General features: G+C 33.4%; 4 protein-coding genes across 4 annotated transcripts; 3 read left to right on the top strand and 1 right to left on the bottom strand.

Annotated features, from left to right (window-relative positions):
• The first annotated feature begins 2,355 nt into the window (after positions 1 to 2,355).
• On the top strand, positions 2,356 to 3,725 carry LOC120205355. Its single transcript, XM_039205247.1, has 3 exons — positions 2,356 to 2,660; positions 2,740 to 2,795; positions 3,452 to 3,725. The coding sequence occupies exons 1-3, from the start codon at positions 2,381 to 2,383 to the stop codon at positions 3,518 to 3,520; spliced, it is 405 nt and encodes a 134-aa protein (XP_039061178.1). The 5' UTR covers positions 2,356 to 2,380; the 3' UTR covers positions 3,521 to 3,725.
• A 939-nt stretch (positions 3,726 to 4,664) lies between these two features.
• LOC120205362 (probable inactive shikimate kinase like 1, chloroplastic) lies at positions 4,665 to 7,245 on the top strand. The gene is made up of 10 exons (XM_039205255.1): positions 4,665 to 4,919; positions 5,249 to 5,289; positions 5,563 to 5,617; positions 5,727 to 5,799; positions 5,953 to 6,040; positions 6,229 to 6,311; positions 6,408 to 6,534; positions 6,651 to 6,729; positions 6,812 to 6,876; positions 6,977 to 7,245. The coding sequence occupies exons 1-10, from the start codon at positions 4,718 to 4,720 to the stop codon at positions 7,043 to 7,045; spliced, it is 882 nt and encodes a 293-aa protein (XP_039061186.1). The 5' UTR covers positions 4,665 to 4,717; the 3' UTR covers positions 7,046 to 7,245.
• Positions 7,246 to 9,936: 2,691 nt separating this feature from the next.
• On the top strand, positions 9,937 to 10,439 carry LOC120205356 (zinc finger protein KNUCKLES-like). Its single transcript, XM_039205248.1, has one exon. The coding sequence runs from the start codon at positions 9,937 to 9,939 to the stop codon at positions 10,420 to 10,422; it is 486 nt and encodes a 161-aa protein (XP_039061179.1). The 3' UTR covers positions 10,423 to 10,439.
• A 9,370-nt stretch (positions 10,440 to 19,809) lies between these two features.
• LOC120205352 (ervatamin-B-like) lies at positions 19,810 to 22,355 on the bottom strand. The gene is made up of 3 exons (XM_039205244.1): positions 22,239 to 22,355; positions 20,520 to 20,991; positions 19,810 to 20,425 (listed from the first exon to the last, which is right to left on the bottom strand). Exons 1-3 carry the CDS (start codon positions 22,353 to 22,355, stop codon positions 19,836 to 19,838), a joined length of 1,179 nt encoding a protein of 392 aa, XP_039061175.1. The 3' UTR covers positions 19,810 to 19,835.
• Positions 22,356 to 25,694: the final 3,339 nt, after the last annotated feature.

Genomic DNA, 25,694 nt, shown 5'->3' with positions numbered 1-25,694 from the left:
CAAGAATTTTCTCTAAAAAGATAATATTTGCGTGGACGTGTCGAAGACACGTATTACCACGACCACGACCACGACCATGAGCCGTGCCGAGCCGAGACGGACGGTGGCGACGGCGGTGCGCAAGAGTCCGTCTTGTTCTCTTTCACTCAACAAGGAAGTGGGAAGTCCAAACCATAAATACCCATTCCCAAGAGTATTTCCAATACTATGTGGGATTGAGCATTACCAACATAACAAACATGATCTCTGGGTACTTTCTACACATTGAGTCTTACAGCCCATTCCTCATTTTCTTTCTCTTTCAGATGAACTTGGTACTCCAATTCTCATACTCAGATGTTTAAAAGGATTCTCGTGCTTATATATTTTTTTACTGTTTTAAAGTATTGATTTTATTTTTTATTTATGACTTTGGAAATATTTTACTACACTTTTAAATTTTATTTTGGATTTATTTTGAAAGTATAAATTGATTTTAAATTATATGTGATATCTCGTATTTGGCTTTAATATCTATGTCAGGTTTAGAATGTTATATTTATTGATATCAGAGTGTAGTTTAATGTCTAGGTCAAACTTAAAAAGGTCTTTAATTTGACAGGTAGATCGTATGAAAACTTGAAGCGCAAAGATATTTAGTTTGCGGTAGGTGACAAGGTATTTCTCAAGGTGTCACCTTAGAAGAAGGTGCTACGTTTTGGTCACAAAGAAAAGTTGACTCCGTGCTTCATAGGACTATTTGAGGTACTTGAGAGAGTTGGACTCGTGACTTACCAGTTAGTCTTGCCACGAGAGATAGAGCACATCCACAATATGTTTCATGTATCGATTCTTAGGAGATATAATTTCGACCCACATCATTCCGGTAGAGAAAATAGAGGTAAACCACGACTTTTCCTATGAGGAATCGTTGAGGACTTTGAAATGAGAGGTCAAGAAATTGAGGAACAAAATGATTTTGCTGGTAAAGGTTATTTGGAGGAATTATGATGTTGAAGAAGCGAAAACGGAGCCCGAGGATGCTATATAACTCCAATACTCACATTTGTTCAATTCAGGTAAATTTCGAGGATGAATTTATTTTCTAGGAAGAGAGAATTGCAACACCCTGAATTTTGGGTTAATAATTCTGAGTTGACCCGCGTGGGCTATGGACGAACCAAGTAAACCGTTAGGGGGCATTGGTCCAAGTTAGGACTTGATTGGGCTAGAATTGAATCTATGTAATTTTGAAAAGGGCATTTTTGACCAATCGAGAGAAAACCTATATTAAAACAGAGACAGCCCTTATCAACGCCTATTTCTAAAACTAATAGCATGATGCTTTTAAATATAAAGCTTCATATAAAACATATTCGAGTCTAAAAGGAGGATCAAATAATTTGTACGAAAGAGCTGATGGAGATAATGGGTTTGTTATGGATCAGTGTAACCATTGGCCATAGAGGATATGGCCCCCATTGGACTGCTGGTTGGACCTTAGAGTATAATGGGCAGTGCATAACATTTTTATTTAGTGAGTGACCATCTTTTAAAAAATCATTAAAAAAATCTGAATTAAGTAACAATCGTTAAACAAATTTGGGTTCATTTTTAACAATGGCTAAAAATATCTAAATTAATTCACAATCGCTCATCCATCCATCTTGCAATTCCCTCTAGGCATAAAAGCAAGTTCAAATTCATTTCTCTGAACCATTTTAAGAACAAGTGCATAACATTAACTAATAACTGTAGTTTCTACTAAATCAATATGTAGAAGAATTGCCTAACTCTGGTTAAAAGTGAAGAAAAAAATAAGCATAAACAAATGATTTTCATAATCTCTTTAAAAGGTGCTTAAGAAAGTCAAAATTTAAATCCAACCAAAAAATAATCTCAAACTAATTTCTCATAACAAAAATCAATTATGACCCTCAATCTCGATAACATTCGACTAAATGTATTAACTTTGACTAGGTATGATCATTTTACTCGAATCTGACGAGGTTTAACTTAATCCTAAAGGATTATTTTTTAAATTTGAATTTGGATCGTATTTTTTGAAGGATGAGATTGGATTGAGTCAAAATTTTCATTTGCAAATTTATTTTCTACTTTCCCAAGAACCAAATGGAAAGTTTGTTTTCCCTCCAAATGAAAATACCATTAAAGCACAAAGAATATACATGGACGAGCTTGAATGACATTCATATGTGAGTCCCAAATTTTGGAGCACATGTCACACGTGTAAATGGACGGGCTGTTAATGGCTATGTAGCTAATCCCACAATTCACGTTGGATCTCTCGTTCTATTCCTATTTGTTCTTTTTGACAAAAAGAGAGAGAGAGAGAGAATCCTTGGTTGGGGTTTCTCCTTGGCATGTCTCTCCTCCATCGATGGGTTGTGGTGTTTCAAGATTCGACAACGCAGGAAGAGAGGACAAGAAAAGGCATTATATGAGAATTGTTCATAGAAAGAACGATCCTGTTGTAGTAATATCAAAGCCATTGTCCGGAGATGACGAAGGAGAATACCATTCAAGGGGTAAGGTGAAGTCCGATGGGAAAGAAAGAGATTGTCACAAGGAAGAGTGCGTGGAGGACGATGGATCATATATACCTCACTCGCCAAGTTTCAGAGTATATTGCACTGCATCTTTTGATGACAACACCCAAGGTAACCCATCATTTTGAATCTTGTAATTTCTATTATTATTTTGGTTGTACAAGATATTGATCTCATTTTTGTTCTACAGGTGATAGTAAAACAGATAAAATAACAAACAAACAAGGGGATCATCAAAGTAACAAGGTTTGATCTTTGTCTTGTAAATCTTTGGTAAAGTACACAGATGGTTCCGATTACAGTATACTGTTTTGTTGAGTCATTTGACTATTAAAAGTTATAAAATAGTCCCCGACCATAGAGAGTTATTTTGTTGAGTCTCTCGATTATTAAAAGTTATAAAATGGTCATCCGACTATTAATTATGTTCTAAAATTTTTCTCTTTCATTTAAAAAATGACGACAATCTGAGCTGGGCGTAAATCTACTAACTGAAATATGATAAAATCTGACGGGAAATGACGAGTTTGGAACATAATAAATAGTCGGATGACCGTTTTATAATTTTTAATAGTCGAGAGACTCAACAAAACAACTCCCTACGATCGGTGAATCATTTCATAACTTTTGATAATTGAGAGATTCAACAAAGTAAACCTATGGACGTCAATTCCCATCGATTGGCGAAGTATTGTCATTTTTCATGTCAGTGTGACTTTTACAATGGACAATATTGTTTCCATTGAATACTGCACAAATGTTTGCAACAAATTATTTGTGAAAAAAATCTTAGGTGACAAATTCTTGAAAAGTTAGTATCCATATATTTGCCACAATTGATCACGATTGCATCTCATTATACCGAATAAAGTTAACAAATTTTATTTTATTTGTTTAAGCAGGGATCAAGTACTCGATTGGGGAGCATGACTAAGACAAGAAAAGGACCTAAGACTATTTTAAGGGCTTAATTTGCAATTGTTCATCGGTGATACTATAAGAAATATGTTGAAGGTTCTTGTCAAGATATGTATAGCTTCATTTGCTTATCCCCTCATTTCTTTTCATGAACAGAGATGTTTTCAGGCTTTGAAGGAACAACACAATATTCCCTATTCATTTTGTTGTTGTATCAGAAAAAGAAAAAAAAAATAGCACCATTCAACTGGCATGTGATCTCAATGTTCTTCTTAATGATCAGATTGCAAATTATATTAATTTCTTCATTATTTACCTCCTTTTAAAATGAATGTGCATCTCCTATGTGCTCTTTCTACTCCCAACTCAGGCTAGCTTCTTAGCTTCTGACCAGGAGGGAACTTTCTAATGTATACAAGGGATCGTACCTTGGTAATCGGCGTTTAACCTGCCAAGGCATGAAATGTTCTTCCAGACTATCTCACCAAGTAACCCTAATAATCGATATATAGTCTAGTCTCCAACGACAAGAATTAATCCCTTAATGGCTCTTGAGACAAATCCCAAGGCAGGTACGAACAAAACTTCCTCTTAACATATTAGGTAGTGTTGAAGCATCTCTAATAGACGAAAGCACTAAGGTTCTTCCTCTGCTTAAACACCGAAATCTTCCGAGAATTCTTCTTCCATAACGTTGAGATGCATTCACTATGTAGTCATAGTGTCGGGATGTCTCCTCTCTAATCAAGAGCATTGAGTTGCATCACTACACTCTAACTGAAAGGACTTCTTCACTATCTCTTCATTATCTGATTAAAAGAGTTGAGATGCCGCCGTTACGGATAAGTAACATCAACATGCCTTCACAGTTTTTGCAAAATGATTGAGATACCTCCGCAAATCTTGTAGTCTTTCTACAATAGCGTAGGGTTTCCTCCACCCAATGATTCGAGTTGCCTCCCCTTTAGTAATAGGAGTTCTTCCATTATGTTTTAATGGGTGTCAAAATTCTAAATCATCAAAAAGTTAGAGAAATGATGGATGAGTAGGAAAAAAAATCAATGTCTAAAGTTTAATGATTAAATTAAAATGTTTTAAATTTAAGTGAATAAAGCAGGAGTGAAAGTAAAGTTTAGTGAGAAAATTTTTATTTTACCCCTTTTATTAAAAAGGAAAACTATTAGTAATCCAAAAGGATAGAACTCCTAAGAACGGGAAGCAGGGCAGAGAAGATAGCTGAGGTTTCTTCCATGGAGATGACAACTATTCTTAACTCTTCCCTCACTAATCCTCCATTAAGCGCTCATCTCTTTCATTCAAAATTCCCCCAATCTTTCTCCAGTCAAACCCACCACCGCACTTCTCTTCCCTCCACATGTCTAACCCTTTCTCGTCCTCTTCCTCGAAAATCCTTCCCCACAAACTGCTCCGTCTCTGATGACAAAGCTTCCAGTGAGTTCATTCCTCCCTATTAAAAGAAAGCATTTCAGCAACCCTTTCAATGAATTGTCTTGGTTTTGAATTCTAAGCTTATGGAACTATGACTTGAATTGTTTTTGCTATTAGTTGAGATTGTATATGATTAGTTGAGTTCCTGGGGATGCATTTGGATTTATTCGGATACTTTTTCCACGAATTTTAGTTTGTCCTTACTCATTCGTTACCGTATGAGATTGTATATGAATAGCTTAGATTGGTTAATGAGAAGGAATTAGATATCCATACTTTGTTTACTGGTTTTCTTTTTTTGGCCCTTACTCATTTTTTTTGTTTTGTTTCAGCAGCTAATGTATTTACTGCAGATCCTTCCATCGCTTTGAAGGTCAGATTTTATATATTTATGTAACTGCGTTTAATTTGTTATGTAGAAAGACGGGAGAAGTAATTTAATAAAGTTGCAATTCTTCTTTCAATTCATCTTTTATTAATGAAATTGAGTTGAAACTTGGATAAAATACAACTTTTTTTTCAACAAAAGAACTATGGAAGACCCCAAATCATAGAACAATTTAAAGCTTGGAATTTTCTTTTAAATTTTCTTTGGTGATTTTCTTGTGGTTTGAAGTGCTCACTTTAACTGTTCAGTCTAATTCAGAGTAAAGCTGCGGATATATCTGCTGATCTGAGAGGAACTTCTCTTTTTCTTGTGGGTAAGCAAGCATTTTGCCGGTGCAGATAGTGAATTTTAACTCCTTAATCCCGTAGCATCTGATTCTAGATTCTAATACATGTTTGGTGATTATTTATTTGACATGAAAGGGATGAACAACTCCATTAAATCCAGTTTGGGGATACTGCTAGCAGACTTATTACGATACTATTACTTCGATAGGTATTATATTTTTTTTCTATAAAAAAATAGTTATTATATTTTCCTGTCACTTACTTCGATACGTATTATATTTTCCTGTCACTAAATATTGGGAATGGCTTTTATGTTCAAGATATGTTGGCTAAACTTGTTTTTGTTTTCTTATATATATAGTGATGCTTTGGTTTCGGAAGCTGCTGGGGGTGAATCTGCCGCCATATCCTTGAAGGAGAGTGATGAGAAGGGATTCAGGGAGTCTGAGGTGCTTTGTTTTTGTCTTTTCTTACTTATTTGACATTACAATATTTTGATTAACAATGCAAACTTATTGGTCAAGCAGAATGGTAGATAAGTTTTTAATGTACTGAAGTCTTGTGTTACTGAAATTCTCTTGAGCAATGAGTAATACATAAATTATCAGGCTTATCTTCATTCTAAATATTTTAGCAGACAGAAGTATTGAAGCAGTTATCATCAATGGGTAGATTAGTGGTGTGCGTTGGGGATGGCGCAGTTCAAAGTTCAACAAATTTGTATGATGATCTTTGCATGGTTGAATCAGTTGTTTCTTGGTTTGTATTTGTTCCCCCCCCCCCCCCATTAACCGAATTTATCCTGCTCATAAATAGGGCACTCTTAAGGCATGGCATCTCGATATGGATTGATGTGCCCTTGGATATAGTAGCCAATGGAGTAATCGGAAACAAGAGTCTCCTTTTGTCATCAGAAATAACTAATTCTGGTTCTTATTCTGAGGTATTGCTGTTGATTTCATTCTTTTATTATATGACCTTCCCTTTCTTTCTTGCAAACGTTCCCGAAAGGGTTTGCTTTGCATCTTGCTGATTTCTGACAATTCTTGATATATGTAGGTTTTGTCACATCTAACGGCTCTTCATGAGGACATGAGAAGAGGATATGCCACTGCTGATGCAACCGTTTCATTACAAAGTATATCCCTGCGACCTATGTTTCTTGTCATGAGAATAAACCATCTTTTGTTGGTTTTAACTTTTAACTGCTTCTTAAGCAGAAGTAGCATATCAGCTAGGTTACGAGGACATAGATGCAGTTTCCACGGAAGACCTAACTATGGAGGTGGAGAAGCATACTTGGAAATATTGTATTCCCTTTCTTTTGGAATCAAATAGGAGTTTTCTAAAGGTGCCAATAAAGGAGTTCTCTGTGATGTTTTCAGGTTCTCAAGGAGATAGAGAGACTTACAAGAGTTAAAAAGATGATGGAGGAAGCAGCTAGACCATTTTAGCAGACAGGGAACGGGGTCTGTATGGAATGTAGCTCATACTGATATTGTTCTTGTGTTCATCTTTGGTTTGGGTACTCTTTCAAATTCACTTCATATATTGTTTAAAGTAGTTTAAAAGATGCTAAGGTGACGTGTTCACTTAACTGCATTTATCAACATGAGAAATGCATCTGAATTCTGAACATTGCAGCAAGATTGGGTAAATCCATGGTCTGCATTAGTGAGTAACCTCTTGCCTCATGTTGATCTTTAGAACAATGATTGTCAAAGAGGTTTTAAAATGTCAAAATATTAAAAAACATAATGCCTTTTGCAAGGCGCCTCTTATGGCTTGATATTGATGGGCTTGCATTAGCATTAATACCAAATAAGGGGTACCTACCAAGTACCATAAATTTCCACAATTTTTATGTCATGCTTCATTTTTAAGGGTTCTTCTCTCTTTTACCTTTCATTTCTAGTGAGATGATAAATTAATAACAAAGTTATGATGCTATAGGCATGCACCATGTGAAAATGCATAGACTAAGCGCCCAACAAGTTGCAGCTTCCACTATAAGATCAATAATGATCACTCTACGTAAGATTCAAGCCTTAATTGGTATTTAATAAAGGCAACATATGTTGTACGGGTATGACAATCGAATACTGTTTTAAATACTATATGACCTTAAATTGGGTATGTAAAGGAGACGCCCCGTATTGAAGGGTTACATTTAAAATTAGTTGGGCATATTGAAGAGATTTTCAAGGACATATCTGGGATGGCGATTGATCTTCACGCACCTGGTTATGACTTTTTTTTTATATCTTTTTAGGATTTTAAAATTTATTTATATTTACTGTAGTTTTACCGTACTTGTATTTTGTAATTTTAAACATTATTGATTTACGTTTCTGTATCCATATCAATGCAGCATAGAATGTAACCACAGAAAGATCAAATGTTTGTCGTTTTGTTGAGAAGTGAGATAAGAAGTCCAACTCCAAACCAAACCCATTTCCTTAATTTGGTGATGGAAGAGTCGTCGCTTTGCCAAACCCATAATTATTTAGTGTCAATCAATCTCAGCCTCCAAGAGAATCCCTCTGTTTGATGATTGGCTCCAATCGTATATACGTGTCCCTCATATGCTGAGGCTGAGCTGTTCACACTAACAACAGACTCCCTGACATGTATATAACAAGATTAGGACGGAGCTGAGCCTTGCTGTCCTTTATTTTCCCATTCTGCCCATTTTTCTTTTCTTTTATAATAATAAATATAAAAAAATAGAAATGGCACAGTGAGGTCAGGTACTATACATGTACTGTCTCTCTGTTTATTTGTTGTTATAGATTGGAAAAGGTGAGCAGGAGAGACTACCCCCATTTTGTATTCTAAATCATCAATGTAACCCTTACAACTAGACATGGAAGATGAGGCCATCTGCCCCTTGGCATTTCCATTGCCATTACATTTCACGATAATTCATAAATATTTTTAAGGTTAAATATATATTGGACGAATCTATTACAACTTCTCTCAATTTTTAGATATAATAATATTTAAGTCTTTTTTAATTTAAATATTAATCAAATAAAATCTTTGTCTTTCTCAAATTTTAGATTTAAATACTTAATAGAGTCTTGTTCTTTTGATACAAATAATTTAGTCTCTCTCAATGTTTGATTTTAGCTCTGTCCCTGAATATATTAATCATACAAAATTTTTTATATGTGGTTGGACACGGATAGAATTTTGTGATGAATACAATCAATAAAATAATAAACGAATAAAAAAGTAATTTCAAATTTAAAAATGAAAAAATTAACTATATATCCGCTCTAATGATGCATGAAAAACACATTTAGTAGAAATTAACATTAGAAATTAAACAAATAGCCTCAACTCCATAATCTATCTTTCATAAAAAAAACTCATCATATATATATGTGTGTGTTTAACAGTTAACTATTAGTTTTCTCCATTCCGACAATAGTCTGAGATATCATGTCATCATCTATATGTACATGCACTAACCAATTTTTTTTAAGAAATAGTAATTTCATACATAACATAAAGATATAAGCTAATATGACTAAAAATGGATGGTTTTTGAACTAATGCTTAAATGTGAGACAAGAAACACACTAAACTGTGTGGTAGATGGGACATAGTTAGAATGTATGTATCTATGTGGATACCCTAATATGACCTCACTTCATTAACTAAAGGAGTCAGTCTCCAACACCCTTTTTCAAAAATTTTCCAATGCCACTGAAATGAGTTACAATCTTGGGATCGATCAATCAATCAATGAATATAAAAATGATGGTAAAAGGTTATATCCATCAATAAGCATCACATCTATTGAGTCTCTCATGACCCATCAGTACTTAAAACAGGACTATATAGTTAATTTATAATGTTTATGGGATACTAATTTTTTTAATTAATTTAAACTAAATGTGTTTTTCATGCATCATTGGAGCGATAAATGAGATAACACAGATAACATGAGTTATTCAAATCTAATTCGATTAAGGTTTAATCAACTCTCAAATCAAATAAATTCGATTCGAGTTTTTAATGAGTTGAAGTGAACAATTAGATATCGAACTCGATAATTTTAATGACTTAAGTTTTTAATGAGTTGAAGTGGACAAATTTACCCCTCAGGTTTTCTTTATGCATCATCAAGATTATAAGAGATAAAATATACAGCCATGCATAAAGAAAACCTGAGGGGTAAATTTGTCCACTTAAGTCATTACCAATCATCATAAGCCTGCAAGGCTTTATAGATGAATACGAACAAAAATATTAAGCCCCGTATAAAACGTAACTCATGTATCCTATAACCTCCATTTCCACTCTCTTTCTGTTTCATCTCTCTCCAAAAGCTTCAATGGCAGACCCCTCAATGTACAACTTCTTCAACAACCAGCCTTGTTCATCTCCAAAACACATCAAGAAACAGTCCCAAAGAGCTTCACCATCTGCTACTCCCAGGCTTTTCCAATGCCTCTACTGTCCCAGGAAATTCTACACTTCCCAAGCTCTTGGCGGCCACCAAAACGCTCACAAGCGTAAACGAGCCGCTTCCCGGAGGAAGTTCCCCGTCGGTGATCGAGATAACCAGTCCCAGCAATGCAACTTCCATCTACAGGTTAACAACCCTTACTCCTCCACCTTCCCTACTGAACCACCGCCGATGGGCTACCCTGGTGGTGCTCAACGGTGGCTCCAGCCCTTCCAACCCCACCTTCCTCTTGCCGGCTTCGTTCCTCATCAGGGGTTCAGTGGTGTTTCTTCCAATGAGACTTTGTCTCCAACCACCGATGATGCTTATGACTCCGCCGCAGTAGATGTTGACCTCACTCTCCGTTTATAAAAAGCTACTTTCCTGCCTTTTTCTTATCTCTTTATTTGGTTGATATTTATCTTTTAACATGTGAAAAAATGTCAACTGTTGATGGAAACAAGAAAGAAGGAAATAGGGTTTTGAGGATATGGTTGTTATTTGGTTTAGGGTAAGAAGGGTTTTAACTTTTAAGAGTTCTAGCTCTGGGGAGATCTGAGTTGATGAGTTTGATGTTATGTTTATGATTTGGCACTATAATCTAAATGGATGTTTAAATCTTGTTTTGTTGAGTTAAACTTTGTAATGTTGATGTGTTTTAATCCTCTTTTAACCTTTATTTCCATATGCCGGTACTTGCAATAGTGCAACAATATTTGTTATTGTCACGATTGCGATAAACGAAACATAATAAAAAAATGTAACTACAACTGTAATTTAAATTAATGTAGAGAGTAGTTCAAATTCAAGAGTTATTTCCACAGATTCGACTCTTTATCATGAGTTTGTAAATTTAGTGTTTGCAAAATGCCAGCAGGCTCTTACAATCATCTTATTAGTCTCTTAACTTTACATACGACGATCCTGCTATTTGTTCATGGATGGCACGTGTATGTATGTGTCACTCGTGGATGATGAATTTGATCAATGGTAGGTCATCATCATAAATGGAATGTGTGTACTAAGTATTAGTTTTGATAGATTGAGAGCTAGATGTCCGTAGTTAGTGGCATCAGTGATTGTAAATTAAACTGTAAGAAAACTGTTGGACATAAACCTTCAAACAAACATGTGGAAAAATCCAGGTTACATCACTTCGGAAAAGCACTCATTAATTATTATTTCAACTTTAAAGTTTCTCTTACTTTTTATTTATTTATTTTATTATAAATCAGTTTCCACGTTCACACACAAATATAGGGTTTATTAATAAAATTTATAGCACCCGCTGGTCTCTCTCATCATATAAAATCCACCCACCGTCCTTAAGATTCATGCATATATCATATATATACGTACGTATAGGACTACTCGCGGATTCACAAGTTATACATTATAATTGTAATTGTAATCTTAAAATAGAATAGATGAAACTATAATTTAAGCTACAACTAAGACAAATATGAAAATCTATCGGAGACGAGCTTAATTTGTCTGACATTGCCAAATGTAAGTGTTGTTCAAAGTGTACAAATACTTACTCTAAAATTCGATTTATTTAGGTAAGCAATGACGAATCATAAATATTTTTGTAGAGCGGACACACATATACTTACAGCACGAAATTTTTGAATGAGGTGACCACAAATAAAATTTCAATTTATTTGATTATTGACAAAGATCCATGATCGTTACTTATGGTCACTACGGCTTATATTTTATGCGTTGGTCGTAAATAATTTTATATATTATTGATGAATTGAACAATAATATATCATAAAAGTAATTTAAAAAAATTAAATGAATTTTTCGTTGTGTATCATCTATCATGATATATATATATTAATTAACCAAATATATCCATAAAAAATTGACTAACGTCACCTACATCATATATTAAAGAGAAAAAATATTAATTTTACATAGGTTGCAATCTGTGTTGTTGGCCCAACCCAAGTTCCCAACGTATCATTTTATTTGGCTTCACTATTATACCTCAGTATATCTATTATTGTGCCGTGAGGTAAATAAATACCGGTTCAAAATAAAACTAAATCGATAATATCTTAGTAATAATGAGAAGTAAATAATAATAAAAATATACAACATTCAACACTTATTATTTTTTTTGCTCAGCAATCAAAAGATTTTATTAAAATTCATAGGATATCCCCATCTTGAGCCTCATTAAAAACCCCCTAATCCTAAATGGAGGAAAAGAGTGTTCAAAATTGAGAAAAACACCAAAGCTGAAGGAGTGAATTATACGAAATGTAGATGAGGCACAACTTAAACCTAAATTACCCCACCTAACCAAAGCAAAATCAGTCTCCACCACCATTTCGATCAAGTTTACTTTCAAACTAGGTACACAATAAAACTGCTAGGATAACTCCCTTTCTATATATCACAAACTTGCCTTGAACAAAACTTTTCTCTTCGAGCCCATCTTTGCCAGGTAATCTGCCATATTATTAGTAATCCTAGGCGAGAATGCAAACTTTATCTCAGATATCTTCATTGCATTTACATCAATTCCCTGAAAAATTACCCCCACCTCCATGGTCGAGCTAAGGCATTTTGTATCCAGTTCAGTACTACCTTAGAATCAGATTCAACAATCAAACCAGTCTTCCCACACCAACAAGATTCAACAAACACATCTAATGCAATTTTGATAGCCACAAGCTCCGCAAAATCTGGATTGATCTCTGTTACTGGCCCAAAAAACATTGCTACTACATAACCTTCTGCAGTCCTCAAGACTCCCCCACACCCTGCTAACTTGTTCGTTGCTGAGCCATCCACATTAAACTTCATCTGACTCGACACTGGCGGCTTCCAGACAGACTTGGGACGTTGTTGTACACATAGACCGGCTGACTCCCCTGGCCAATCCCACCAACGTTTCTCATCTAACACACTAAAAACCTTCAACGCCTTACACCAAGCATAAGCTCTCATCTTCACATATACAAGCAGATCTTTGAGTTTCGTGCTTTTACTTTTAAAAACTAAATCATTCCTAGCCAACCATAGACTCCATAACGCTGCTGCAAAGCTTACAAACCAAGCCAATGCTATAGATTCTGTCCACCTAAATTGAAAACAAAACTCAAAAATTTCATCTATTGTCTGCAAATTAAAGCCTGGAATATGCCACCACCTGCAGAAAGCATTCCAAAAACAAGCCATAAAAATACAAGACACAAACAGATGATTCACATCCTCTTCAACATCTCCACACCATGGGCACAATCGTTGAACATCAGACAACTTAATCCCTCTGTTAAAGAGAAATACCTTAGTTGGAACTCTGTTCAGTTTAAGCATCCATAAAAAATATTTCACCTTCGGAGGAACTTTTAGGCTCCATATTTTATCAAAGTTAAACGAACATACATCTTCAAAATACTTGTCACTGAGGAGCAAATCTGTCAATTTCTTAACCTTAAATAAGCCATCAGTCGCATGCACCCATACAATCCGATCAGCCACAATCGAATTAAAACTCACATCGTCCACTTCACGTTTTATAGGTGATTAAGATTACGAGAGTTCAACTTGTCTATGCTGCAAGGACAACAATACCATGGCGGATCATCTTGCTAAAGCCGGAATATGTGAACTGGTTTTATTTAAGACATGGTAGTAATGGTAAACTTTATGTTTGAAGTTTAGTTTGTGTTAAGATAGAGAATAATGTTTGCGGTTTGAATGAAAGACGTGTATTTTATCTTTTGGATGCGATGGACTTTTGTATCCAGTCACATAATCTGATCTTAGGCGCTTATGATATTAAATAAAATCAATTTGTCGAGAAAAAAAAGTATAAGAAAAAATATCAAAAGTTATATGGAACGTGTCAATAAATAGAGAAAAAAACGTGACACAGAAGTAAGAAAAAGTGTATTACAAAGACATGGATTATTATTTAAAATTTAAAAAATTCAAGAAACCAAAGGACATAGTATGAAAAACAAGAAAATTAATAATCATTGGCGGCCGACAACCAAATTGAAAATGGTGCCTTCGCCGATAAAAAAAATCAAAGGAAAAAAAAGACAACATAAAAATATTAAAATAAAACTTCATAAAATTAATTTAATTCTCAAAATGTAACTTAATATTTTGTCTAAACGTAACAAAATTCTTAGTTAGCCTAACGGTTATACACTATACAATCCGCATTATTAGGATTTTGTTAATTTTTTAAGTGTCATCATTTTATTAGAAGTATTAATTTATTAAGAGAAAAATTATATGTGAACGTGACACATCAATTATGGCTAATCATTTAATGATACGATAACTGATATAGAAGTTTTTTAACGACAATAACTTTAATAAAAGATTTTAAATTTTAGTGACCAAAGTGAAAACACCTTAAACATTTAGTGATCACCAGTGTAGTTTAACCTAATATATATCATGCTGAAAGGAATTCGCATGTCCGTGGTTCTATATAACATGTTATATCAATCCATAATGTCAAATTAAACATTGTTGATGGTAGGAATGGTTTTAGTAGAATTTTTTTTGATCGGAATCAGGATATGAAGAAGTAAACAACTGATCATAAATGGTGATTATACCCATGATTAAGGGATCAAAAACCCTTGACCACGTAATTGTGATTAAAGAAAGAGGGGAACTACCATCACATCATTCCTTGTGATTTTCTTTACTAGAATATTGGAGATTAGTAAAAATATTTTTATTCAGTTTTCTCTCGACTCTTTGTGATGATGTTGCTCATGTCTCAAAGATCTATAGGTGTGAGGAAGAGCTGCAAACGCAATTGTTTGAACTTAGGACCTCTAATTAAAATAACACTTTTTTTAATCATTGATACCACTTGATAAGTTCAATCACTCTTTGAGAATAACATGCAAAACATAGTAATAGTGAAGCTTTTTGGTCGAAGAATCGGTTACTACGCTTTTCAAATCCATATATGTAATCTTTCAAAGCCTACCAGCCGGTCCATCTTATGGACATCGAGAATGATTATTACTTCTTTAAGAAAAATTATGTTAAGGTATTTTTCTGACGATCCATGAACTCTATTTGCTCAATGTTGAAAATTTCTTCTTTTTTTTAGCCCTTGTCATTTTACCTAATGATGAAAATGAGTCATGCGACAATGTAATGGAAACTCTTGAAAGGAAATATAAGGAAACAATGTTGGCTGAAAAAGTTCAAAATGTGTTTATTCAGAAGGAGCAATTCAAGGGTCAAAAGGAGTAGTAGTTCCGGGTGGTAAGTCAAGCATTGTTAGTAACCGAAACAATAGTATGTTGGACCCTTACGACACTCGATTGTGTATGTGGTCAATTATCCAACACCCAAAATGCAAACCAAAGGGCTAACTGTTGAAGATAAACTTGACCACAACCTTAACAGCAATCACCTGCATGAGAATCGGCCATCTGATAAGCTTGTATGTGCGCAAAACCAGTTTGGAAATGATGGACCATTCGAGGTATGTTAACCCAATTTATAATATCCCCTTTGAAGATTTTAATGAAGAAAATGATGTCTCTGTTGTCCAAGAATATCTATAATAGAGGATTAAGGCTGGTGACTGCTGATAAGTGGTTTAAGATCATCATGAGATTTGTCTCACATGTCTTACTTATCAGTCAGTTGCCTAATTCAATGTTAATTGGATAGTTAATGTTAATCGGTTGTTATTTCATCCATTAATTAGTGAACAGTGTAAAAATGTAGTTATTGGTCGAAAGCGTCTTGGATCTAAGGTGCCAGAAGATCCCTAATTCTAAAAGCTTGTTAGTGCATAACAATACCTACAATAGTTAAAACCTACAATACCAAAAACTTATATGGTGTGAAATGTCACCATTGTGGAACAATATTTTCGAAGATATGTGGTAGCAAGAAGTATCTGTAATGGCAATTATTATACCAAAAGTCACAATAAAGAAGAGATGCTGAAAGGAGAAAAGAATAAATACTACATGTTTTTGCAAGTAGACAAGGGAATGCATGCATGAAGAAAGTCAATAAATAGAAGGGTAAAAAGTCTTTGCTTAGCATCAATTGCATTGATTCGTCAATAGAATCATGTGCCCCATGAAATAAAATGATGGGAAGAATAACCAAGGACGAACAAAGGATCTTATTCTAAAGGATGAACTTATAAAATTTTTTGAGAGCGAAATCAAATTGTCAATTGAAAATACAAATAAAATATTTAAATTATATACTAATTTAAAGTCTTTAGGAGGCAACTGCTCCATTCGTCTCTTTTGATCTATCCTGATGATAACAGATGGTAAAAGGCATGTATGAAAAGGATTTGGATTTTGTTTTAGCATCCTTCACTAGATTAAATTATTTTTAAAAAAAAAATTGACCACAAATAGAACCTCACGCTTGAAACAAATAAATTATTAAATATATATATATATATATATATATATATATATATTGAAAGATGGTATTTTGTATTTTAATGGATTACAAAGTACATCACCTCAAATACCTCATTAAAAAACCTCTCTAATTCTAAGTGGAGGAAAAAGAGTGTACCCTGAGGTGGTAAGGATCTACAAACACAAAAAACTTACACCACACAATTCATACCCCAACCTTACAACAATCCCCGGCAGTTCATAAAAAAGCCAAACCAGACAAACCATTAAAAGGAATAAAGAGGGAACAAACACAAACACCTCTAATTTAACATCTAACAGCAACCATATTCAAAAGAGCAAAAATTGTACCCGGACGATGTTTTATTTTTGGGCAGTCTTATGCTTTTGTTTTTATTTTCCTCGGTGTGATTTGGATGTGTCTTAACTACTTGTTGCATTTCTTTCGAGCCCGATCCCTAGTCTATTTAATTGATATATATATGATATGTGGGTCTTTAATTTGTATAGTTTATATAATTGTGTTGTACTTTTATCTTTTATATAAGTTTAACGAGGTTTTTAATGAGACACGTAACTTAAATTTTGGTATTGTATGTTTAAATCCTTAATAAAATTATATTTGTCGAGATAATAATAATAATAATAATACATAGTTAATCGTATATATGAGTGTATAATCGGTTGGTTCGATTTAAAAAAAAAAAGCAAATTAATTGATAGTCGGACTATTATGTTGTCATATTCGAAGTAATCAAATTAACTTGGTCCGATTTGTATTGTCGATTATTTGTCTTAAAATGATAATTAGATCAATTTTATTTTATTTTAAATAGTCTAGGGTGATTACAATATTATAATTGTTCATAATCTTTCTCATTCATTGACAACGTACACACCTCTATTCGAACTTAGGATATTTTAAATAAAATAATATTCTCTTTAACCACTAAAACTACTCGATGAATTTATAAATTTTATAGGTCTTGAAATCATGATTTGATTTGTACGAATGACCTTGTATTTAATTAGGTAATCGCACGATATAGGTTGAAAATATTAGCCAAGAGTGACATGCATGGTTTGAGGTCATTAAATATTCACCTGATAATCGCTCAAGAGTGCTAACAACCCCTATGATTTAAAGCCTAGCAAATGAAACAAAGTTAATTAAGAAGAGCATTGGTTTGCTTATCGATCGACATATTATGCTACAACCACCAAAGCCTTATATCTTTTCAAGGGGCTAAGAGCCTAAGCCTATTGAACATGAATATTGTTGAGTTCTATCGACACGAAAAATTTAAAGTTGAGCTCGATTTAAAAGATTTAAAGTTAAACTTGACTCGATTCAAAAGCCCACAAATTTAAAATTGTCAAGCTCCAAAATTGAAGCTCGACTCAAGCTCCAAAAAACTAAAATTCGAAATATTTTCGAATTTAGCTCGGTTAAAGCTCAAAATCGAGTTTGAACCTGAACTTTAAGTATATGAAAATCTTATATGATATTAAAAAAACAACATATAAATAAGAATAACAATAATAATAATAATAATAATTTAATTTAAAAAATTAAAAATTATTATTATTATTTTAATTGCTTGCGAGCTTTTCGAGTTAGTTATTAAATAACTTATTTTGACTCGTTAAAATTTTGAATCAAATTCAAACTCCAATCAAATACAGTTGAATTAATGTTGATCAAATTTTAATTAAATCAAACTTGAATAATTTATAATCTGTTTCATCATATTAATAACTCTACTCACCAGGTAAAGAAGCTTCAAGACCTTGCCACCTCCCGAAACATGAGGTCCCTACATTTGAAGTGAATGTATTCCATCATGGGCAGCAAGTACATGGATATGGATGAGGCCAATTGATTGATGGGTGGGGATCAACCCTATGCGATTGATGGATGGGGAATCTATTGACATTCATTCATTTTGCTATAAATAGGGAGTTGGAAACAGTGCATTTGAATAGTACAGAGGAAGGAAGGTCTAAGATGAAGAAAAAAGTTAGGGTTTGGTAGCCAAGGATGACTTGCCTGCTTCTTTCCAAGAGGTTTTCTTGTTGGGTCTCAGGCAGTCACCTTGGCTGACTTCACCCGCTCTATTCTTTCATGCTAGCCCTTCTCTTCTTGATGATGGCCCCTTCCTTAAGGATAAGCATGCCCCTTCCCTTCTTCTTTTTTTTATTTTTAATTAATAATTTATTTTTTTCCTAAAATTTTATAATTTCTTCCTTATAATATGAGATCATGTGTCCGTCACTGACTATGTCCTCATGTATGGAATACAAACTCTGCACCAAATCTATTAAACCTATATTTCAATGAAGTAGATTTTCAATTACTCTTTAATTTGGACATGTTGCATACTTTCAATGGATGCTTAAATGTTATCCTCTCTCTTCCTTTTTTCTTCCTTGCAGTGTATAGATATATATATCATGCATTCAATTTCTGTACTTTATCTCCAAAATTTATATATTCTGTCGATTTGATCATAATTTGAAATAGTTTGATAAATTAATAAATTTAATCGTATGATAAGACAAGACATTAGATGAAGATTAATAAAACATAAAGCGCATTTCAAGGGATTGAGTTTGGGATAGTTAGGGGAAAGAGCATTTAATCACTAAACACAAGCTTAATTTTTAGTATTATGTTCACATATATATTATTTAGAATATAAACTCTCACTAAAATTTATTAATTATTATTATTATAGTATTTTAATGGGAGATAACTTTTTAAATAATTGTGAGGGACAATTAAATCATTAGATTTTTTTAATTTAAAGATTAAAACTTAAAAAATTTAATATGATATACGATTTTAAACAGTTTGTATTTTAATTTTAATTTTTATTCTATTTTCAATATTTTATCAAATTGTATTTTAATTTAATATGATATATGATTTTGTCTTATTCTATTTTCAACATTTTATCAAATTGTATTTTTATTTAGCGTTCAAAATTGTATTTTAATTTAGTGTGATGTATGATTTTGTCTAATTATATTTTCAACATTTTATCAAATTGTCTTATTCTGTTTGAATTCCTTAATCTAACCTGAAAACGCTTCAACTTCTTTGTTCATGCTTTGATTTATAGGTTCAGAGAGATCGAATGCTTGTTTATTAGGCATAGTGGCGACCTTCTCAATGGCGCTAGGTTTGGTTTCAGACATTAGGTGTACATTTTATTTGCGAATAACTTCATTGAGGAGCTCAACATTAAAAGCAGTATCTTAATAGAAGTAATTCTACTAGTTATGTTGAACTGCTAAAGACAAATGATTTTCATCCTTACATGTGAATGTGGATAGGCAAGTCGTAGAAGATTGTTTGTAATTAAGATATCGAAATTTGAGCTTTTAGACTGTTGGATAGGAGGAGTCCATGGCTATGCCACAAAGACCTTCTTTAGCCTTGATGTTTCTCTGCATCCTGATATATCCTTCTTCACCCCATCCTGTGCCCCACGAGTTCTTGACGAGCCAATAATCGGTACCATCTTCAGAGGTACCGTATCCAACCGCCGTAACACCATGGTCTAGAGCAGTTCCGCAATCTCCCGTGAAAATTCCACTCGAGTAGAACTGAAAGGCGGAACCTCCGGCATCAATGGACACTGATACTGGTTGGTTTGCAACAGCCTTCTGTAATGCCTGTTCATTATTTGCAGGAACAACCTCGTAGCCGGTAATTGTAGCTGCATGGGAAGCCTCCTCTGATTTGTTGCAAGTTCCGTCATCGCCCTTGTAAGGGTAAGTGGCTTCGGACGCGATCCCGTGATTGCTGATTATGAACTTGAATGCATCTTCCATTTCCCCACCTTCACATCCCTGATCCACACCTTTGTCACAATCAACCAGTTCTTGCTCAGACAAGGAAATTAGTTCTCCTATAGTTAGTTTGTGAATTCCTTCAGTCGCAGCGATAGCCGAAAATGCCCAGCAGCTACCTGTGTGTGTTTGAAATGAGTTTTTTTTTCTTCATTACTTTGGCTTATCAAACTAAGATTAATGGTTATGCTCCAACAGTTACACATTACTTACCGCATTGTGCCTGGTCCTTGATGGGCGTAACGGCTCCTTTCTTCCTCCAGTCTATGCTAGATGGCAAACTTGTGACATTCTCGTACCTAAATGATGTCTGTTTTCTTGTTGGTAGTTCCTGGGGCCTTATGTATCCGTTTCGGTAAGACCTAAACTCATCGTTGGTCTGATCTGCAAACTCGTTGATGCTTAGCTTGTAAGACCGGTCACCCACTGCATTGAACGACTCTATAAACTGCACATTGCTTTCGAAAATCTTGAATCGTGTTTCCTTCTCTGCATCATTCTTATAGACTCGCCCGTATTCAGCCATCCATTGCTTGTGCCTCTCGGACAAGGACGGCTCAGGTAGGCTACGACACATGATGTGTGGGATGCAAACAGCAATTACAAGGAGGAATAACATGCTACAATCTCTTGGGAAAACCATTGGCAATAGTTTGTTGTTTGTTTCCGATGCATAGGAACTATTCTAAGCTTTTGCTTATATAGAGAACCAAAGCATCACATGGAAACAGAATGCTTGTCTGAATATTTCACATCAATGTGGTGGATTTGGCTTTGCCGGTACACTGAATAGGATTTGGAATTTTGGATTAATATGTAGTGTTCCGCGCAAGCTGCTTCTGCCTTTGCTGCTGTAACTCTTATGTTTTGTTGTATGGTTGCGGAACTTCTAATTTGGCCTTTACCAAACAAAACATTGGATTGGTCAGATGTTTAAAGTTAATGTTGACAGAAATTATATGGTATAGTAAATTCAGTGAAAAGTTGAGAAGCAAAGAACAAAATCAAAGGGTACAGTAGGGATGGACCGAGGGAGAGTGGACGGGGGCAGTCGTTTGGGGTGTGTAAAAAAATTCAATCCGATCCAAAAATTTAAATATCTAATATGTTTTTTGATTTTCGGATAATTCGGATTGCATATAAAAAAAAAATTCGGATACCTTTATCGGATACAGATTAGATAAATTTCAATTTTGGATTATCTGAAAATCCGGAAAAAAATTAGGTTTTTAGATTTTATATAACCTTTAACCCAATAAATGAGTAATTTACTAACCCATTAAAGCTTTAGCCCAACAAAATTTTGGATATTAATTATTTTCTCTATGTGAGTAACTAAATATACATATAAAATTTACACACCCATGACAGTCACACCCCTAAACATTTCAGATTCTTGTATATTTTAAATTTTTTTATTGATAATTTATTTTCGTCCTTATAATTTTATAAATTTACTTTCCCAATTTTTTTTTTTAAATTTCCCCTTCGGGAAATAGAATCATTATAAATTTACTTTCCCAATTTTTTTTTTTTAATTTCCCCTTCGGGAAATAGAATCATATATCCATATGTGAATATAATGGTGGGAGTTTTAAGTGAACTCTAATGGATAACGTTGAGCAATTCATTTGAGTAGCACGTGACCTTGGAGGAATAGATTGGTGACCATTGTGCAATGTTTATTCGAGGAAACCTTGGGTTGTGTAAATTATGACTATTATAATATATGAGATGAACTTAGATATAATAAATACGGTACGATAAAATAATTAGGATATAAAATAAAATGAAACATGAATATTTAAAATGCAACTATTAATACGAGAGATAAAGCTCTCACAAATCATAATCACTGTACAAGAGGACTCGGATATGACCTCTCTTATAGTTTATACCAAGATGCGAAATAAATCATACTCCATATCTTACGGGATTGTACTCCATTCCGTTATGGTGACTGGTTGCTTTGGAATTTAAAATCAACGTTTGTTTGCTGGACCTCTTGTTTGCATCGCTGGTATGGTATGGCATATCTGGAAGGCGCATAATCTTTTTATTTTCCAAGGCCAGTTTCCTATACTTGAATCAGTGCTGCAACTCAGTATCACATGGAGTAGATTTTATGTTGGTTGTGCGCCTGAATGGAGAGCTGACGGTATATCAGTCCCGACATAAGTACATAGTGGCGGCCACTAGAATCGGGGTGGATCGTTCAACACAGATGGTGTTGTCTCGCTCTCCACAGGATGTGATTCGATTGGAAACATTTTCATAGATCATATGGGTATTTGCCTCGACGCTTTTAACAAGACAAATTGCCCTTCAACGGCCCTTGATGATGAACTATAGGGAATCTATGAGGGAATCAAACTTACATGCACCTATGGCTTTATGAATTTGTTAATAGAAACTGATAGTGGAGACGATGTTCATCTCCTTTCTCCACCATCCCTGTCTAACCCTTTCCAAAGCATGGATTGTTAACTTCTTGAAGATACATCACAGACTCCTCTTACATTCGTGTAGGAGCGTAATGTAATAGTTCATTTCTATTGAAAACTAAAATAAATTTAGAACATTTATACAAAATATGGTACTTAAAATTCTGGGTAAACTACCCTTGAGGTTACTAAACTATTGACTTGAACCTATTTTAACTACTGAACTAAAAACTTTGTAAATTAGGTCATTAATTATCAAATTGGATTTAATCAAGTCAAGTATTGTTTACTGTTAACAAAATTATTGTTGTTATAGTTAAGTAAATTCGATAACATATTTGGTCTACATTACTCATACATTTTATCAATTTATTCATAATTTTAATTAAAAATAAATTCAATTATCTTGTATGATGGTAACATTTATCATCTCTGAGACAATAAAAAAAAAGAATGGGGTAAAGGGAATCAAACTTGGATCTTAAGAGTGGAGGAGACTAATCTAAACTATTGAATCAAGTTCTAGTATTTGGTTAATTAAGATGACAGCATTATATATGTATATATATATGTGAGACAATATTTGTTTACATCGTGTGCATTCTTTTTTAGTTTTACATATTTTTATGATTGTTAGATGGGTGAAAATAAACGAATGAGATTAACAATAAGAAATGTAAATATATTCATAAGAAAAAATAATGAGATAATCTCAATCGTCTATTTTCACTCATTTAATGATTTTAAAAATGTGTAATAATAAAAGTTTTATGATATGAGTAAGTGGATCCTAATATATATATATATATATCATTGAGTCAAGTATAATATTGGATTTATGATTGATAATATTTTATAAATAAGTTAACCTTTAATTAATGTAAGATTTTTTTAAAATAAAAATAGATTTAAAGAGAATTAAACTTATGGCTTAAATGTAAACGTAACACGTAATTACTGAATTTAATGAAATAATTATTTCATAACTGATAAGAATTATATTTAGTTTGAATGGTATTTGATGCAAAATTTTAAATTTTTAAATTAAGTTTAATATTTTTTAATTTTAATTTTTATAATTATATATATAGTTATAAAATTTAAAAATAGAAAAATATTAGATTTAGTTGAAAAATATAAAATATGTATTAAATAAAATTGAATTTAAATATAATATTTTATTTTAATTATAAAAAATATTTAACTTAGTTTTGTAGTTGTGTTGTTTCGAATATATGGGGAGACTTCAGGACTGTCAAGCAGTTTTGAGGAGTCGGGTGTTTTCTTCAGTTCCAATATGCATGACAATAATCGTGCAGATATGCGTATATGGAGGTTCCCTTGTCCAGTGAAATATTTGGGCCTTCCAACTATTACGGGACGTCATAAAAAGCAAGCTTTTGTGGATTAAAAGGATAAATCCCTTTCTCTGATCTATGTTCAAACCCCATACCAAAAGGATAAGGAAGTGTTCATCAAATCAGTCTTACAATCTATTTCAACATTTGCTGAGTTTCTTTTTGTTGCTAAGGAGCTTTTGTATAGAACTGGAGGTCATTTTAGCAAAATATTGATGGCAAAAGACGACGAGTAAGAGGTATTCACCGGTGCACTTGACGATCTTCATGAACATCGGATGAGTTGGTAGGTTTAAGTGCTCGAAAGCTTATTAAATTCAATGTGGATTTGATATGCAAGTAAGGTTGTCAATTGCTTACAAATCCGTCTTTAATGGGTTGCCTTTTTCGGATAGAATACTCTCTCAATTCTAAATTTTTGCATGTTCAACTAGGGTTCCTCATTTGTAGGGCGTAACATCTGGAGCGCAAGAAGTCTCTCGGAGAAAAACCTTCTTTAAAAAGTTAGAAGTCGATCTCTATATAAATGATTATTAACTACCTCAAAAAGTGTCATCCTCTAAAATAAATTCAACAAATAAAAAGGTTTACAAACTAAATACAGAGTACGAGTCTCATTGATACATATATCGACTATAATACTTAATTATTGTATCTTGAAGAATGGATGCTAGAATCTTACGATGCTGGTGCTCCACGAATAGATCTCGCCACTAAGACCGCAATAGTATACACGTAAGTATTTACATTTCGTCACTAAGACCAAAATAGATAGATATTTATTTATCATTGAGACCGTATCGTTATATATATATTTCAAATGTTATTATTGATACATCACATGTTTATGTAGATAATCAATACTAAGGCCACACAAGTAATCATGATTACGTCACTAACATTTTTACTCGCGCCATTAAGGCCAACAATGATACTTTTATATTACTAAGGCTCTATGCCTCACACTCTTTCTTTGAAATGTAGTCGATCTTGTTTGTCACTTAATTTGATGGGAATATTATCGTAGCACTACTCTTTTAAGATGTTTAGAAATTTGGTGAATCAATACTTTATATTAAGTCCACTTGAATCAACTACACTCAAGATCCATCTCAAACAAGATCCATAGTCAAAATCTCATTAGGGATATTATCGTAACACTACTCTTTTAAAGATATTTAGATATTTGATGAGTTAATACTTCATATTAAACTCACTTGAATCAACTACACTCAATACCCATCTTAAACAAGATTTATAGCCAAAATCTCATTGTTAGTGTTGATACTTCTATTTAAATACTGATACCTAATTCTTGATTATCGATATCTCTCGAGATTGATATCATTTTAAGATTCTAAATGAATTTTATAAAAGTGAATATTGATACTTTCATATCAATATTGATATCATCCAATGAATATCAATACTCGCATAGAGTAACGATATCAACTCCAACTTCAATATTTACGTAATATTTTTATATTGATACTTTACCCTTCGCATCTATACCGTTTTTCACGGGCCCCTTTCATTACCAACACAAAATATGGCAGCAGTAGCTACCGGGAATTGAAACCCAAAGC

Source organism: Hibiscus syriacus, unplaced genomic scaffold (assembly GCF_006381635.1).
Source record: "Hibiscus syriacus cultivar Baekdansim isolate YM2019G1 unplaced genomic scaffold, ASM638163v2 tig00012374_pilon, whole genome shotgun sequence".
Lineage (NCBI taxonomy): Eukaryota > Viridiplantae > Streptophyta > Magnoliopsida > Malvales > Malvaceae > Hibiscus > Hibiscus syriacus.
The sequence above is the reverse complement of the archived record's forward strand: the minus strand, read 5'-3'. Positions and strand labels throughout refer to the sequence as shown.

What these genes read in the sequence shown, in the direction of transcription:
- LOC120205355 (XM_039205247.1), top strand. Translation starts at nt 2,381, where the DNA reads ATGGGTTGTGGTGTTTCAAGATTCGACAACGCAGGAAGAGAGGACAAG. An exon ending in TTTTGATGACAACACCCAAG is followed by an intron (nt 2,661 to 2,739) that starts GTAACCCATCAT and finishes TTTGTTCTACAG; the next exon opens with GTGATAGTAAAACAGATAAA. An exon ending in GGGATCATCAAAGTAACAAG is followed by an intron (nt 2,796 to 3,451) that starts GTTTGATCTTTG and finishes TTGTTTAAGCAG; the next exon opens with GGATCAAGTACTCGATTGGG.
- LOC120205362 (XM_039205255.1), top strand. Translation starts at nt 4,718, where the DNA reads ATGGAGATGACAACTATTCTTAACTCTTCCCTCACTAATCCTCCATTA. An exon ending in CTCTGATGACAAAGCTTCCA is followed by an intron (nt 4,920 to 5,248) that starts GTGAGTTCATTC and finishes GTTTTGTTTCAG; the next exon opens with CAGCTAATGTATTTACTGCA. An exon ending in CGATACTATTACTTCGATAG is followed by an intron (nt 5,800 to 5,952) that starts GTATTATATTTT and finishes TTATATATATAG; the next exon opens with TGATGCTTTGGTTTCGGAAG.
- LOC120205356 (XM_039205248.1), top strand. Translation starts at nt 9,937, where the DNA reads ATGGCAGACCCCTCAATGTACAACTTCTTCAACAACCAGCCTTGTTCA.
- LOC120205352 (XM_039205244.1), bottom strand. Translation starts at nt 22,355, where the DNA reads ATGCGCCTTCCAGATATGCCATACCATACCAGCGATGCAAACAAGAGG. An exon ending in ACGGAATGGAGTACAATCCC is followed by an intron (nt 20,992 to 22,238) that starts GTAAGATATGGA and finishes GCAAAAGCTTAG; the next exon opens with AATAGTTCCTATGCATCGGA. An exon ending in CAAGGACCAGGCACAATGCG is followed by an intron (nt 20,426 to 20,519) that starts GTAAGTAATGTG and finishes AAACACACACAG; the next exon opens with GTAGCTGCTGGGCATTTTCG.